Source organism: Photinus pyralis, unplaced genomic scaffold (assembly GCF_008802855.1).
Source record: "Photinus pyralis isolate 1611_PpyrPB1 unplaced genomic scaffold, Ppyr1.3 Ppyr1.4_LG4, whole genome shotgun sequence".
Lineage (NCBI taxonomy): Eukaryota > Metazoa > Arthropoda > Insecta > Coleoptera > Lampyridae > Photinus > Photinus pyralis.
This window is the reverse complement of record NW_022170511.1, coordinates 8,301,094-8,317,073: the sequence shown is the minus strand read 5'-3', so window position 1 is coordinate 8,317,073 and position 15,980 is coordinate 8,301,094. Positions and strand designations below refer to the sequence as shown.

The 15,980-nt window shown below is 36.2% G+C and overlaps 1 protein-coding gene across 1 annotated transcript in view; it reads left to right on the top strand.

Moving 5' to 3' along the window:
* Positions 1 to 14,489, top strand: part of LOC116169552 (probable G-protein coupled receptor Mth-like 1) — a 54,044-nt gene extending 39,555 nt beyond the window's left edge. The window contains exon 3 of the mRNA XM_031485668.1: positions 14,216 to 14,489. Coding sequence (XP_031341528.1) covers positions 14,216 to 14,474 — 259 coding nt within the window. The 3' untranslated portion in view covers positions 14,475 to 14,489. The remainder of the gene's footprint in view (positions 1 to 14,215) is intronic.
* The last annotated feature ends 1,491 nt before the right edge of the window (positions 14,490 to 15,980 follow it).

The following is a 15,980-nucleotide window of genomic DNA, read 5'->3' as shown; positions in this document are numbered from 1 at the left end:
AAGTGTCAGAAAATTCGAAAGTCGGAACCATTGTCTACGCTCAGTTAATCAGACATTCAGACGTAAAGTAAATATCTGTAACAAGAAACATACCGCGGCATCGGACACCCAGGTATTTTGCTACCTCGATAATTTAGAAAGATTGATTTTTATCAAATATGCAAAGAAACCCAGATACCAAAATTTGTTGACATCGGATTTTTTTACATTTTAAGGGTGAATCGTACCTATTCGTAAAGGAATTTTGGGAAAAATGTTTACATTATAGGACCATGCCCAAATACTTGGGTAAAGCCGTTGGATGTGACTGCCGCTTAATATACAGAAAAATCGCAGCAGTTAAACATATCTTAAAAATTCAAGCTCCTAAGGTGTACATCAAAATTCTGATTTGTTTTCTGGACGCTTTAGTTAGATATTTTATAGTTCTTCATCGAACACACTAATAAAAGCATTTACATGGTAGCAATGTTTTAAATTGTTTAAATTGACAATACCAAGACTAGCAGTACGCACTTGTGTATAGGCGACCCGCCTTAAGCTATAACACTAGACGTCGTCTAGTATAAAAACAGTCACGTCGGTCATGGCAGGTAGCCGCCCACTGCAATTATTACTGGTCGCCTGTGAGGTGTACACAAATTATGCCATTATATTTTCATATGTCTATCTAGCCCATATGAAGAAAAAGACAAGTTTTGCAGTGGGCGGCTACCTGTGACTGTTTTATACTAGACGAATTTGCCGCTCAATTCGTCTAGTGCTTCAGCTTAACGCTCGCCTGTAATGAATTACCTTGATATTGTGCCATCTTACAGGGCATGGTAACTTTTCGAAAGAAATTCCCCTTATGTGATGGTTTTGTTCTGCCACCTGTTTGTCCGTCCGCCTTCTTCCTCGTCTAACTCGAGAACGAAAAGGACAGCGATGTCAAAACTTCGCCAATCGATTTCTACTTCAAAGATCAGTGCTATACTGCATTTGCACCTCCAGATATGGGGTCTTACGGACTAAATGCCTCTCTTACTAATTTGCGTCATTCTTCGATAACGCTATCCTTGTTCCTCACCGCTAGGGCTGGGCGATTACGGGTTTGAATAATCGATAATCGATTATGAAAAATAATCGATTACACTCGATCAAATAATCGATTAATCAAATAATCGATTAATCACCTAATCGTTTAATCAAAAGTCGATTGTCACATACAAGGAGTGATAAATATCTGTTTGTATGCATTAATACGTTAATTATTTAATAATAAAAATAAAAAATAATTCCATTACTCTTTTCATCAAATCGTTCATTACTAGGCAGATCAATTAATCAATAATCAACAAAGTGTCCCTGGTTCGAATCCGGGTTCGGGCATGGATATTTGCAAATGCATAGTGGGTTGGTTGGTAGAACAGCCTTGGCTGAAACCCTGCCCATTTGAAAATGAAGGTCAAAAATAAAAATAAATAAATAAAAATAAATGATTAGGCACCTTACTCTCCGATGAGGTGTGCTTTAGTTTTGATGATACAATCTTAATTCATTTTAGCTGCTTAAAGTGACGTTTTAACATCCGCTATAAAATAAAATAATACTTGTGAGCTGTGAGTGCTCCTTTTTGCGTAAACTGATGATCCAGCTAATAATAATCAATTAAAATTTACTTAATAATTGATTAATCAAACAATCGATTAATCAAATAACCGATTAATCAAATAATCGATTAATCAAATAACCGATTAATCAAATAATCGATTAATCAAATAACCGATTAATCAAATAATCGATTAATCAAATAAAGATTAATCAAATACTCGATCAATCAAATAATCGATTAATCAAATAATCGATTAATTTAATAGAATAAACAAACCCGATTATCGATTATCATTTGATTATAATCGATTAATCGATTTTTTTTGCCCAACGCTACTCACCGCAATGATGTCAAACTGGCATATGATTGAATTGAAGTATCGTAATCTCCTTGTGCTGTCATTGCCACTCTCATAAGTTTGGCAAGCATGTAGTATATGTCCATAAGCACTGGCCGGATTAAAAATCGTGCTTTCGAATGCTAGCAGAGTGGAAAAAAATTACTCTCCTGAAAATGGTATGCGATTCTTCGTATCTTGAATTTTTTTTGAATTCTACTTAAAAAAATTCGTATACTATAGCAACGGAAAGGAATTCAACCTTTATTTTTGAAATTTCAAAAAACATTCTTCATGAGACAACATTATCCCACAGATTTTGCATAGCACCAAAAGGTAAAAGGGTACAAATTTGATAATCTTGAAGTTTTGAACAATCGATAACCGAACGCAGTGTCACTATGTAGGAAAACAGCTTCAAATGCAACAATGCAGGAATAAGACTTCTTAAATTGCAACACGCGTACTCAGTTGCCAAACAAAACTTCTTACAGATGCTAAACATAAAATAAATTGTATAAAATGGTGCCCATTAAGCACGTGCGACCATTATTTTGGCGTCACACTTGACGTTAATATCACATTTTAAAAGTCGATAAATATTTGAAATTTGAAATTATGTGCCATTAAGTACGATTTCCAATGTAAACAAGCTTTCTTATTATAGAAGGGTTAGTTAGGGAACATTATATTCCTACACTGCTTCCTGACTATTTACCAATCTTGGAACGTGGATGGGAAAGGCATATGCTTGAAACAGCATCGGAATCAATTACCATAAATTGTAATAAGGCGAAGATATTATGAAACACCACGTACATTTGAAGAATACAAATTTACTTGACGGCCGTGATCGTGTGCGTTTTACATACGCAAATGTAGAGCGGGGGCGCGCAAAGAAGATGGAGAAGGTCACTTAGACACATCCTTTCAAGTGATATAATTCTAGAAGACATATCTTTGACATAATCTTCTGAAATTAAAAACTCGTAATATGATGTCAAGTAAACTACTGGAAAAATCAACGCTAGTTTCAGATTTCGAGTTCTCCGTGAGATTGCGATCTGGAACTGACTAACCATCCTTATTGGTTTATTTTCTGAATACGGAGTATTATTTCATCAGACGCGGATTAAATACCACTCTTCTTTCGACGAATTAAATGTCGTCTGTTGATGATTGATGGAATTAATGCGATTTTCTTAGCCTTTTCAGTCAATCTTCTGCGATTTGTCAGAATTGTGGGAGCCTTTGAAAGCGGTACCTACGTAATTATAAAGTAGCAACGTCTTCTAATGACCCGAGCCAAATTTCAACGCCCAATTAAAGCGGAGGTAATAAAATCCAAGCGGATTTGTGTCATAAAAATCCACTTACTCAAATATTCTGCTCAGGTGAGTTTAACCATCGACGACGCAGAATCCCCAAAGTTTATTGCGTAATTACGGAATGTTTACATTTCTAAACGCATATAAAATCGAAGATTAAAGGAAATCTCTGCACTTTCAAACTATTTATTTTCGAATCGGGCAGTTTAAAGCAGACGTAAACCAGAAATTTTACTTTGATAATTATTTAGGGAATTCTTTTTTATTCCCACAGAACAAGAAACGATACGCCTCGATTATTTTTAAAATAGAAAACGACATCGTAAAATTCGATATTTAAATAGATTTTCGACGGTTATGTACCTTTTAAATGGGTCGTAAACATTGCGTTTCCAATCCTGTTTTTTAAACGTTTTGAAATGGAATCTTCGGGAGAAAGTTAAAATGCGTCATCATGAAGTGTGTGCACTGTGCAGGTACCCACCGTGTGTTTTAATTCATTACAAATCCGGTTATCGTTCTGTGAATCATCTAAAGCGCTAGCGATGTTGAAATATCTTGCATACCTCGACATAGAAATAATTAATGCAATATGGCCGATGAAAAATTTAATTTAAAAAAAATGTTGAAGTCGTCACTAACCGAACCAAAGACGTGGACCTTCCTTGACCTGGTAACCTTGGAATGAATATAACAATAATTTTATTTATAATATTAATTTATAATTTATTCTTATTAACGTTCATTGCAGCCCTAATACCTTCTTGCATTTATAAATATTTCGAGTACCAGCAGGATTTCCCAATTCCGTCGATTTCAGCAATGCGAAAGCAACTTGTTCTTGGCGTGAATCCGTTTTGGAACAATTTCTTCAATATCGGAAACTAAAAAAAATCTAACGGAGCCAAATCCGGAGAATAATTACCCGATTATTGAAAACCTGATCCAAATACGTCATCATAGCATGCCGATTGGCAATATCCGTCTCTGAAAGCATGAGTAATCAATAAACGAATTATCTATTAGAGGAGTAAGTATCTATGGAACTACTTCACTATAATTATACGATTACTTGCATATTTTTTTACGAAGAGAAGTAGCAACTTATTGGGGGCTAATTATTGGCCGGTGCTTAGGTAATTATTAAGATCGTATGACTGTGACACTAACGGGGTGTTCCTAAATGTGATGTAAATACGTTATAGAGGCTAACTCTGACTTATTTTATGACTATAAGTTCATATCATTGAGTAATTAAATCTTTCACTCAACGGTTCATATAAAAATAGGCCCGCAAACTCTTCGTTACCGATCTACAGGGTGTTATAGTTCTACCCGTACACTTTATAATTTAAACTTTTAATTTATAAACATTTGCAAACACAATTTTCAATGGCGATTGTCAAAACTAATAAAAACAAGATATTATCCAAATAAAGCCAGGGCCTGCCATCATTCTAAACAAATCAGAAAATTAAATTCTTATTTGACATTCAACCAGTGGCGCACCGAAAAAAAGTTCAGGCGTAGAAATTGGAACATGACTCCTGAAAAAAAAAACACTATGTAGTTGCTCACTCTACCATTGACATATGACCATTGGCCCTTCAACGTAACTTATATTTCAAATATCTCAAAAACTGCAAGAGAAATTTGAGATTTTAACTCAATAACGAAGCGTTTACGGACTTATGTTAAATGAACTTTTAGTCATAAAATAAGTCAAACAATTAGACTTTTCCTACATCATAATTAGGAACACCCTGTATATGTTTATATCTTTTCTTGTATCGTTTCTGGCACTAGCAAAAACGTTGTAGCCATAATAATTTCTTTTATCAGAAACGATACAAGAAAATGAAACTGCAACATTTTCTTGTACAAAAGATAGACAGAACTGTCTCTGCTTTGCTCGTGTATCACGCTTAGGGATACTAGAAGTAGAAGGGTCGGCGATACAATAGTATATTATACACTATACATACAGCATGTTTCACGCAAACCGTTACCTAAACGTATTCGGACTCCCATTAATAATTGAAATCTGAAAATTTGCATATACTTATACTAACATAGTTTTCGCGCATTTTCCAACGAAGTCTGTCTGTCTGTTCGAGGCCTTAACTACTCCTACAGTTTTCAAGATATTAAGTTCGTTCTTTTTGCATTCGGTATAGCGTATAGCTCTAGCACAGTGTTTCTCAAACTTTGTTGTCTGGTGGCACACTAAAATTATTAAACAAAATTCGTCACACCCCTAGTATTCTTATTTTTTTGCTTTTTTACAGTTAGTAAAGAGATGAAGGATGAGAAGTTTGTACAAAAAAAATTTCTAAACACAAAAGCATTTAAAACTAGCGCCTTTATTTTGAACCCGACGCAAAAAGTGTAGAAGCCTTTTTTGTAGACCTCATCAAGACACATCTTTTTTGTAATTGGCATTTTTCATTCTGATTACTTTTAGAGAAAAATGAAATTTAGAAAAATAAAATAGTTTCATTTTAAAAAATAAAATAAATAGTTTAACTTTTCAATTCAAAAGTTCAAAGTTTTTTAAGCCATTTTGGCCAGTGTATGCGAAAAAATTTTAAAAAAATTTTTCAAGCCGTTATGACTCTTAAAATTTTGACACTTTCAACAACCTTGAAGATGGTTACGGAACAAAGTCAAAATAGGACGTTTTCGATTCCGCATACCACCCTATATGCACCCCAAATATAAGTTATAAGATTGAGAAAGTCTGATGTAATGCAATACCAGCGTATGATTGATTAATGAATTATGAACCATAGAAATAAATAAAATAGAAACTAAAAAACAGAATTGTAATAAAAAACGAATACTCATTATTTTAATTCCTTTTTTAATTTATGTAATTTTAAGCTTATTAAGTAAATATTTAAAAATTCCGCGGCACCCTTATGAAGTGCTTGCGGCACCCACTTTGAGAACCACTGCGCAATGTCAACTTCCTTATTTATTAATATATTTTGTTGAAATTTTAACGACAGATATTTCTGGTGAAGGCAAACATATCGCATATAGTAAAAATCAGATTTTCACATGCGCAATGGCAACTTTCGTATTTATGGAGATATTTCTTCGAAATTTTATCCAAAGTTGCTTTTAGTTTTAGATTTAGATTTTAATCACGATGCTTCTGTTAAAGGCAAACAAAACTGATATGGCAAAAATTAGATGTGCGCATGCGCAGTCAGTGCCAACTTCTTTATTTATCATTATATTTCTTTGAAATGTTGACCATAGATGCTTCTAGTAAAGAAAAACATATCGCACATAGTAAAAATCAAATCCACGCATGCGCAGTGCAAAATGCCAACTTTTTTACTTATGAAAATCTCTAAAGCTTATATTAACCATAAACGCTTCTAGTAAAAACCAACATCGCATACCTATAGCATAAATTAAATGTGCTCATGCGCGAACTGCGCAATGCCAACTTTTTTGTTTATGGAGATATTTCTTTGAAATTTGCTTGTAATCGAGGGGTTAGTACCTAATGCTTAAATTTGGTTGTTTGAACAAGTTTCAATGAAAGTTTTGTTTATCATTCGATCTGCCTTGGCCATTGGTGATGTTTCATTTGCTACCTAAACTCATTTAGACTTTAATCCGAGCTTTAATCTTTTGATCTATAATGTTTCGCCCGTGCAGAGATAAAAAGTTGTTAAAGGTGCTTAGCGATATTCATCTCGAAATACAACTAGTCTAGAGCTGCCGTATCCAGAGCCTTAGAATTTAGATACCTGCTGGACTGGAGCAGGTCGTGCTAATTAACTAGTGTCTTTCATGTATGTAATGTAACAGATGGTTCACAATTTACAATTGCTGTTGTATTTCAATAAGTGTGATACTCCGATAATACGTTTGGGTACGATTGATTGCGACCTGGTCTTTTACAACGTAGGAAATCCGGCCATTGTTGAGTGTATGAGGTGTGTATTATTCTCGCTTTTTTGTTAGCGCGAGAGCCTTCCCTCTGTAGGCAAACGATCACAAGGGGCAGCATGGCAACATTCAGTCTACCTCTACCTCATAACTAATCTGACCGGAGCTGTCATACTACGAGCTAACTCTGAGTTCTCATGGATCACCATCACCCCAATTGGGTTGGAATACATCGGCCGCGCTCTTTACTAACACCTGCAGACCAAGTTCACCCCCTTGCTCTTTTCGGGGGTATAATCATCATCATCATCATCGGGGGCTACCCGAGACCGCGTGTCATGGGTTCATACATTTTCCGACATAACATTGGTATGGTCACGATGGGCGGCAACAATTCGGTCACCACCTGCACGTGGGAATCATCACTCGCACTACAAGGCAATAACTTCAAGCTCTCTAATACCTCCGATTCTATACTTAGCAATAGCAATATTTGAAATCTTCTCATCTTTCAGATTCTTTAGAGTCTTCCCTTTTTGGATCTCTTCAGTCCTTCTGTTATTTATTTTAACGGTGACTTATGGATATGTGTTTCATTTTTAGTGCATTTTTGCAAATTTGTAAAAAGGTGGCTTTTAATCTCCGGCCGGCGGACTGGCTGGCAGCAAAAGCGGGCCCGTAGAAGAATGCTTGTTGAAAGACGAGGAGTGTACATGTATCTGCCGGGGTCGCGTAATTAACAACTTTAGAGACGTATTATCCTGTGAAAGTGTGAAGATACATTATGTTCTTACCTTTAAGGGTCGATCTCTTAGGTTTCAGACTTCCTACAGACATTGTTTCCATGAAAATAAAATGTCGAATAGATTTAACAGTAGCATGAAATTTCAGTCCCCTGGGTGCACTATATTACCTATATTATGATGAGCACAATCCATCCATATATTGTGGTCATTCTTCGTACCTCACATGATGCGATCGAAATCTTCATTTCATGCATTAAAAGTCTAGACGATCAAACTTAATGGAACTTTAAACGACGATTCCTTTGAAAGGAGCGGATATTCGAAACGTTTCTTTTGAAGTGTCCACTTAGTCCTTCTTTTATAACAGTACAACTATACGCTAATAAAGTAAGCATATCCTTTTTAAGACAGTATTTAAAAGAAATGTGGTATCAGTATAGATTAACTAAATTCAATTTGAAGATAATCGGCTAATTAAGCGTAATTAGTCGTTTCTGCTTCGGCGATTACTTATACATTTCAACCTGGCTGTGACCACACACACACACTTTACGTAATTCGGATGTATTTTTGTTTTTTACTGTTAAGTTATTTGCCGGAGCATTTAACGCAAGGAATTAGTTCAGCGACCCTACGACGGAAACAAAAAATCCGTTTATTCTTTGTGAGCGTGTCGAAATAAAAACGTCGAAATCTAAGAATTCGATATGAATGGCACTTTTTAAGGCGACCAGTGAAATTCATAAAGTCTCATTAAATGCGTACTGCTGCTCCTACCTTCCCGCCCTTCAGAGACTTCGAAGAACCGGATCGTTAATGAAAGCATTTCCATGCTTGGATTTTCTATTTCGAATCGAGATGTTAATAAGTCCACTTTTATCTATCGGCCGTCTTTTCCGCACTGCGACATAATTGCTCAGTCATTAAGTGGTGTAATTAGCATGAAGATATTCTCTACGGATTCTACGGTCCTTGAAGAAAAAAATGACAATACCTGTTTCGCCGTTAATTAAGTCATCTAAAATAAACCTGTACGTATGTAGATAATGTCAGTGGTATTTGAGTATATGTGGTGCAAATTTAGCAGCAGTGTTAATTTTCACTCCATATCTCAGGTCAGAATGGCACCACCCCTTGTATCAGCTTGCCTCATTATGTGGTCAAGCTGCGACAGCGTCTCATTCGCATATAAGCACCTTAGGCCCGGTGCACATGAGCTGCAATGCAATGGGGACGTCGAGATTGTTATCTATCAAGATAGTCAGAAATACGTTTGGGAGTAATACTCCCGTAAAAAGGTAAAACCCAGTAACTCATTTTTATGAACTTTTCAAGAGAGCAATTAATAGTACAATGTATTGACATAACGTTGACAAATAAAGTTGACAATTGTAGTATGGGCATTATGGTGTTTTAGGTCGCTATGTTTGTGATTATTATATTGTTTTTATAATATATTTAGTATTTTGCAAAATATTGAACATACGATGTTTTTTAACAGGAATTATGATGCTTTTACTACACCAATATGTAGTATGTCAAGTTACGGTTTTATTAATATTGAAAATGTTGCACTATAAGCCATGAAAAATTTAGTAAGGTACTTTGCTAGCTATTTCCAATGGTATCATGCTTACTGGTGGTTTTAATTTCTGGTAAATATATGACTTTACTATGTTCTTACACTTTTTGGCGGGAAGCAAGACCATCGGTAGATTGCTTTGCTAGGTTCTTCCATTGAACGGCAGAAATCAAAATAACTTCAATTTAATTAAACGCTATTGAAATAACTAGTAAGAATGAATGCTGTGTTTTTCCATTTGGAGGTGAGGTTGTTTATTCAGTAAATGCCATAGTTTAAGTGAAATGATAGGTTCTTCCACTGCAAATCGGATTTACTATATTCTTGCTTTGAAAAGATATAAATTATGACACTTACTAGAAAATTCCATTGAATGTAGAATGCTTATTAGTTGGAAGTGATCTACAAAGTTTATACCTCTACAAAGGAAAAAAGTAGTACTTTCAGATCGTCTCAAAGTCTAATTTTAAGCAAAAATTGACTTACTAGGTTTTACCTTCGGACGGGAGAATAGGAACATGCACAAGAGACACCGATACCTATGGGGTACCTTACCCCATTACTACCAACGTCTTTCTGACTATCTCGACAGAAAGCAATCTCGGCTTCCCGATTACTTTGCAGCTCATGTGCACCGGGCCTTATTGTACAATCATTTACACATGAAGTGTGCTCCATTAGTGCTTTATCTGTGGATAGTGTGATGCTACAGAAAATTGAAATTACACAATTGTTTGCTGGTCTCAATTTTTGTTTGTATGAATGTATGGGGCGCTTTATAAAATTATGTGGTATGAGACATAAGTTATTATAAATGGAAAACTATTTTATTATAGAGATGGATTGTTCTAAAAAAGCTAGCTCAATTTCACCATTTTTTAGTACGATTACCTACTTCTTTAATTCGACTTATTCACTTAATAACAATCTCTTGGCGCACCCGACTAATTTTCTTCTATAACACTTTACAACTAGCAAGACGGACTGTCTTGCAATAATTCGTTAAAATCCGACAAATCTGCCAATCACCACAACAAGCAGCTACATTAACATTACCGTCCACACCAAACATGTCACAGTTCACGTCTTCTCCTGCTATTTAAAACATTACCGTCTACACTCGGCAAATTGTGTATGTCCGCTTTTTGAAATACATAAATCACGTCAGCGGATGAAAGTATCGGCAATCGTTGGCAACCTGAATATGATGTCGGCGGAACGGACGGACGGATGGACTCGAGCGCCACCCAGGGTTACGGCCTTGTTCCTCGTCAAAGTCAACTATGGCAGCGGTTTGCAGGATGGTCTCGGAAACCACGAGTAAACTCAATCAGAGTAAACGGCAACTCCAGGAATCTGACGAGATCAGGAAATGGCGGCGGTCATTTCGGAAAAAAAAACAAAACAAAAGAGGCATGCTCAAAAAAACACAACAAATATCGAGATCTAAAGAAAGATTATATATTTATGGGACTTGCCTTCGAGACACTTGGACCATGGTGCAAGGAATCACGAGATTTTCTGAATAAAATAGGCAAAGGCTTAATTGCGGAATCCGGCGACAAACGCGCTAAGCAATTTTTATTTCAAAGGATATCCTTGGCCATCCAACGTGGAAATAGTGCATGTATCCTGGGCACTCTCCCAACTGAAAAACAGTTCGACGAAATTTTTTTTGTTATAGTTAATTATTGTTTTCTTCTTTGTTACACAATTTTAAATATTTTGTTTAAATAAAGTTTTATACTCTGTTTATAAACAAAATTACAGCACACGGCCCGTACGGCAAATTCCCTGGCGGGAATGAAAGCAACAAACCACAAAGTAATTAGCGGTGTCTACGGGACATCAAATGCCGGAAAGCGAAATATCGTACCATGATGATGAGATGGAGATGACGGGTATGTTCTTCCCACGTGTCCGAAAATAGGGTTATGTCGTCGATGTAGATTGTAGAAATGTAGATGACAGCACATCCGGAGGTATCTTCAGTTTTTAAACGCTGGTGCGTTCTTCAGTCCAAACGGCACGACTTTAAAAGTTGTAGGTGGCCCCCAGGAACCTCCGCTGTTAAAAATGTCGCCGGTAGTCGACGCAGAATTTGCGTTTCCCGTCTCTTTTCTTCGTCATCACGATAAGTGAACAATATTCCGACGTGCTGGGCTCGATTTTCTCTGCCTTTAACTTACTTTATACGAGGAGGGGGAATGGGGTCAGAAGGATGTATCTTGTTGAAGAGAAATGTGACCATTTGTAGTTTTAAGAAAAATACATTTTCATATCCTATACCGGAGCTTGTTTTCATCCTGTGGATGGATACCACTCCTTCTTGAGAGTGAAGAATGTTTCATTGACAATAAGTACGGGAGTGCATAGACTGACTAATTGACTAATTCTAATCATCCATAAAGTTGTTTCTGAAGTTTACTTTTCGACATATTCGCGAGTGAAAGTTTCAAGATTTTAACAAAAAAAATAGATTTTCAGGCGGTTTTTGGCGCATAACTTAATAAGTGAGTATTTTATCGCAGAATCATTCTTAGTTAAAATGTAACTTAAACAAGATACAAAGAATCGGAAAATTTTGAGTAGGGGAATTTTTCGCCACTCAGCTCGTATTCGGAAACCAGACTTTTGATCCGGCTCATATTCAATAGCACTGATCCTTGAACTCGTACAAATCGATTCGCGACGGTTTTACGTCGCTATCTCTTTTCGTTCTCAAGTTAGACGAAGAACAGACGGACAAATCCATCACATAACAGATATTTTTTTTCTTTCGAAAAATTCCCCTAAAAACAGGATTAATGTTATGGTCTGTAAAGTACAGACCCAGTACCTACAAACGTAGCTTGTTGAAGGTTGGTTCTTATTCATCAAACGCCAAGATTAGAGGTTTGAACGTTGAACGTTTGAACAAAAAAACCAATGCATTTTAAATAGTCAGTTGTTCAAGCCTTTTCTGCCCAAATCCTTTCAAAAATAAGGGCCGAAAGTAAATGTAGTGTTGATGTAAAAAAGTGTATAATCAAGTCTTTAAAGAATGCGCAACGAGTTAATGACACAACGCGTAGCGGAGTGCCTTTAAACTTTGCAATTGCTTTGAAAACCAGTTATACATGTGTTTCTTATAGTATTTTTTTTTATTATACCAAGGGAAATAAAATAAAATCATATTGACGTTATACTCGAACACGAGTACGCTTTATTCGTAATTCCATGATTTCCATGGAAATGTCACTTGACGTTTGCTTATACAAGTCACCGTCTTTGTAATAGTTATTTACATAAAAGTCAGAAAAATGACACATTACTGGCATGGAAATATTGAAGTACGAGTCCCTTTGGGGCCGAGTACTTTAATTTCCGAGTCAAGTAATGTCATTTTACTGACGAGTTTTTTTTTGTATTAAATTTTACCCGAAATCGTATTTTAATAAAAAATTTCAATTTTTATATAGAACTTTTGATTAATGTCCATCTGTCAGTGATGACAGGACTCATTATAGACATTTGGAAATGTCACAAGTGCGGCCGGTAAAGTGACGATGCGGCCGGTAAAGTGGCAGGTGCGGCCAGTAAAGTGACAAGCGTCAGGAAACGTAGTCTGCTCTGCCTCTGTCATGGAAACTCAAATTTCCTGACAGAAAGTAGGCATGAAAATGAATTTCAGGACGATTTTGGGTAAACAAAATTACTTCGATTCATTCAATGGCTTGATGCAAAAGCAGAAGAAAAGTTGGTAGGTGCAAAATCCAAATCTAGTAAAACCTATTATAAAGAATATGAAAAGTTGTTTTCGTGGATGAATTGGAAGCATCTTACGAGCAAAGTCTTAAGTGCATCGATAATGCTGGCATATATGAAGGAAATGTCAAAGGTATGTAAATTCCCTATCTTTTGGTGCATTCATTCAAAACTTCAAATAATGCTGCGATTAAGAAATGGAACAGATTTAGCAGCATAGCCTAAATTACACGCGGTTCGTAAAAGCTTTAAAGAATAGGTACAAACCATTTACAAAAGCGACATAAGAAGATTTTATTTCAGCCTCAGATGACAGTTTTATAAGTCATATTGGAAGTGTCATTCCTTAGCAACCAAGTGCTTGAAAGGCCCGACTTCGCACGCATTTGAGTGTTCAAAACGGATATTGTGATTCAGGTCTAATAAAAAATAGTTTTTGAAGGATTTGATATCTTGAAAAGTAAGCTTTTTGAGTGATTCACTAAAAAGCGTGGGGTTTTTGTTGAAAAATTGGCACTCGCGAATAGATCGAAAAGTTGCTGAGAATTAATCACACTATCCATTCCCAGACTTATTTTCAATGAAACATTTTTCATCCCCCAGAACGTGGCCGTGCCAAGTTTGGTATTTCGTACAGTACCACATTCCTACAATTGGGTTAACTCGGCAGTCTACGCCATCTGAAAGTAATTTGAAATATTTGTAATGTATGAACGCAATTATTTCGAATCAATCCAATTTTCGCAAATTGGCATTCGCAAATCGTTTTCGCGCTACGTCGGTGTTATATTTAGTATATAAACTAGTAAATTTTCCCTTTTTTTCGCGTCTCGCCCGATACATAAATAACAATTTAAAAATATGCAAGAGCCAAATTTGTACAGTCCTGAAGGAATTAATTTATGAATGAACTTGAATCATCTTTATAAATATCAAGGTTTCAATTTTTTTATCAAAGCTTTTTTGTTGCAGGGACTTGCGTCCACAAAGTTTGGAGAAAAGTCAGGAGCGCTGCCGATTGCGTATTTACGAAGCGTACGCATGGGGTGGTCCTTTAATAATCGCCGGAACAGCAGCCGCCTTAGATAGCGTACCGAATAATTCCGATTACGATTTTTTGAGGCCAAGGTTCGGAACGAGTAATTGCTGGTTCCACGGTAAGTCTGAATTAAACGTTCAGAAGACGCAGTCTTCCATAGTACGATTCTATTATATTTCCGCATTCTCATAGATACCGCTATAAAGTAAAAGCCTCATGTTTATGTAGCATTTTTAGAAATACTGCAATGACATTTCTATAAAAATGCATAATTTAACAAATTACTGATTAGTGTAAATTGACCATTAAATTTGTAATACCTGTTACGTGCAAGAATTTTTAATAGCAGCGCAATGTGGCCACTTTAACTCTGCTCATAATGAGGATGGAGGATGCGCAAGAATTTCTAAAGCAACTGCTAGTTAGTCAACCTACGAAGATCGTTGCACTTTGATGGGTCTTGAATGTATAATAGTTTATTACGTGAATGTGCCTACGTAAATTTGATTTGACACACTTGACTCACGCATTTAATAACATTAACGCTAATTGAAAGTGTACATTTGTTGGCCGCGGAAACTGCAATATTAAAGATTCTTCAATTGTATCACCCACACAAGCAATTATACGACCTTCAGGCAGCCTTTACAAATAAAAATTCCTCAATAAATTTAGCATCCTTCACATTGAAAACCTCTCGCCATTCATTTATTTACATTTTTATCGCCCAGCTCTGCGGCGCTTCCTTTTCCCATGACTACAACTTCGAGAAAATTACAGCGACTTAATCGTTTTCATGTTGAAAAAGTAATTCACATCCTTCGTAATTGAAAATGCGTGAAGGTCAAGTTAATGATACTCTTTCTCGCTGTACAGTAACCAATCGTGCAGAACTGTTGAGGTCCGAGTATGGCCGTTACCATTAGTAGTGGTTACATTTCGCTAACTTTGATCAATGTTGCACTCCAGAAAGTGATCAACAGTAAAGAAATTGCAAACGAAGCAGTTGGTATGCGGTGCGGCTTATAAAAGACACCGCCGGCCATAAACCACAAAAACGTATTTTAAGGTTCGTATGCTGGTAGCTCTTGATTACTTCGGCTAATGAAGATTTTAATAAAGCACGTATATTTGCTACCCACTACTTACGTGCTTCAACTACCGGTTTCCGTTTCTTTGTTTTCACTGCAGAGATGAAACTTACATTACAGGCTCCGACTCGACAATGAGGGTCATCTCTTTTGGAGATTGAAATTTCAATAGTCGGCGTACGTGAGTTCTTCAATGAAGAATGTTTTTGACAAAAAAGTGATTTTTGTCTAATGTTTTCCACCTCTTCAATGCGTTCCGGACAGCAAGATGTACCTATGCTATGTCTCTATCCAGTTATTGCCAAGGTCTCAAAAAGTTGCAATGTGCAGTTTATAATGGGGCTAATTGGTCTGAAAAATCAGTTTTTGTTAATTTAAGATATGGGATCGACTATAATGATTAATGACAATTTTGTGCTGGATGCATGATTGTAACTGCCAATTTTTTTTTCCTACAGTCAAATGTGAATTGCCCTACCGAATTCGCGATTTTGAATTCAATTCTATTAAAGTTAGACTCAAGACTGCACTGTTAGGACCTTTGAAAATGATTCAAAAGCTAAACACTGCAATCGAGCTCCTGGGTATGCCTAATTGGCTATAGCTT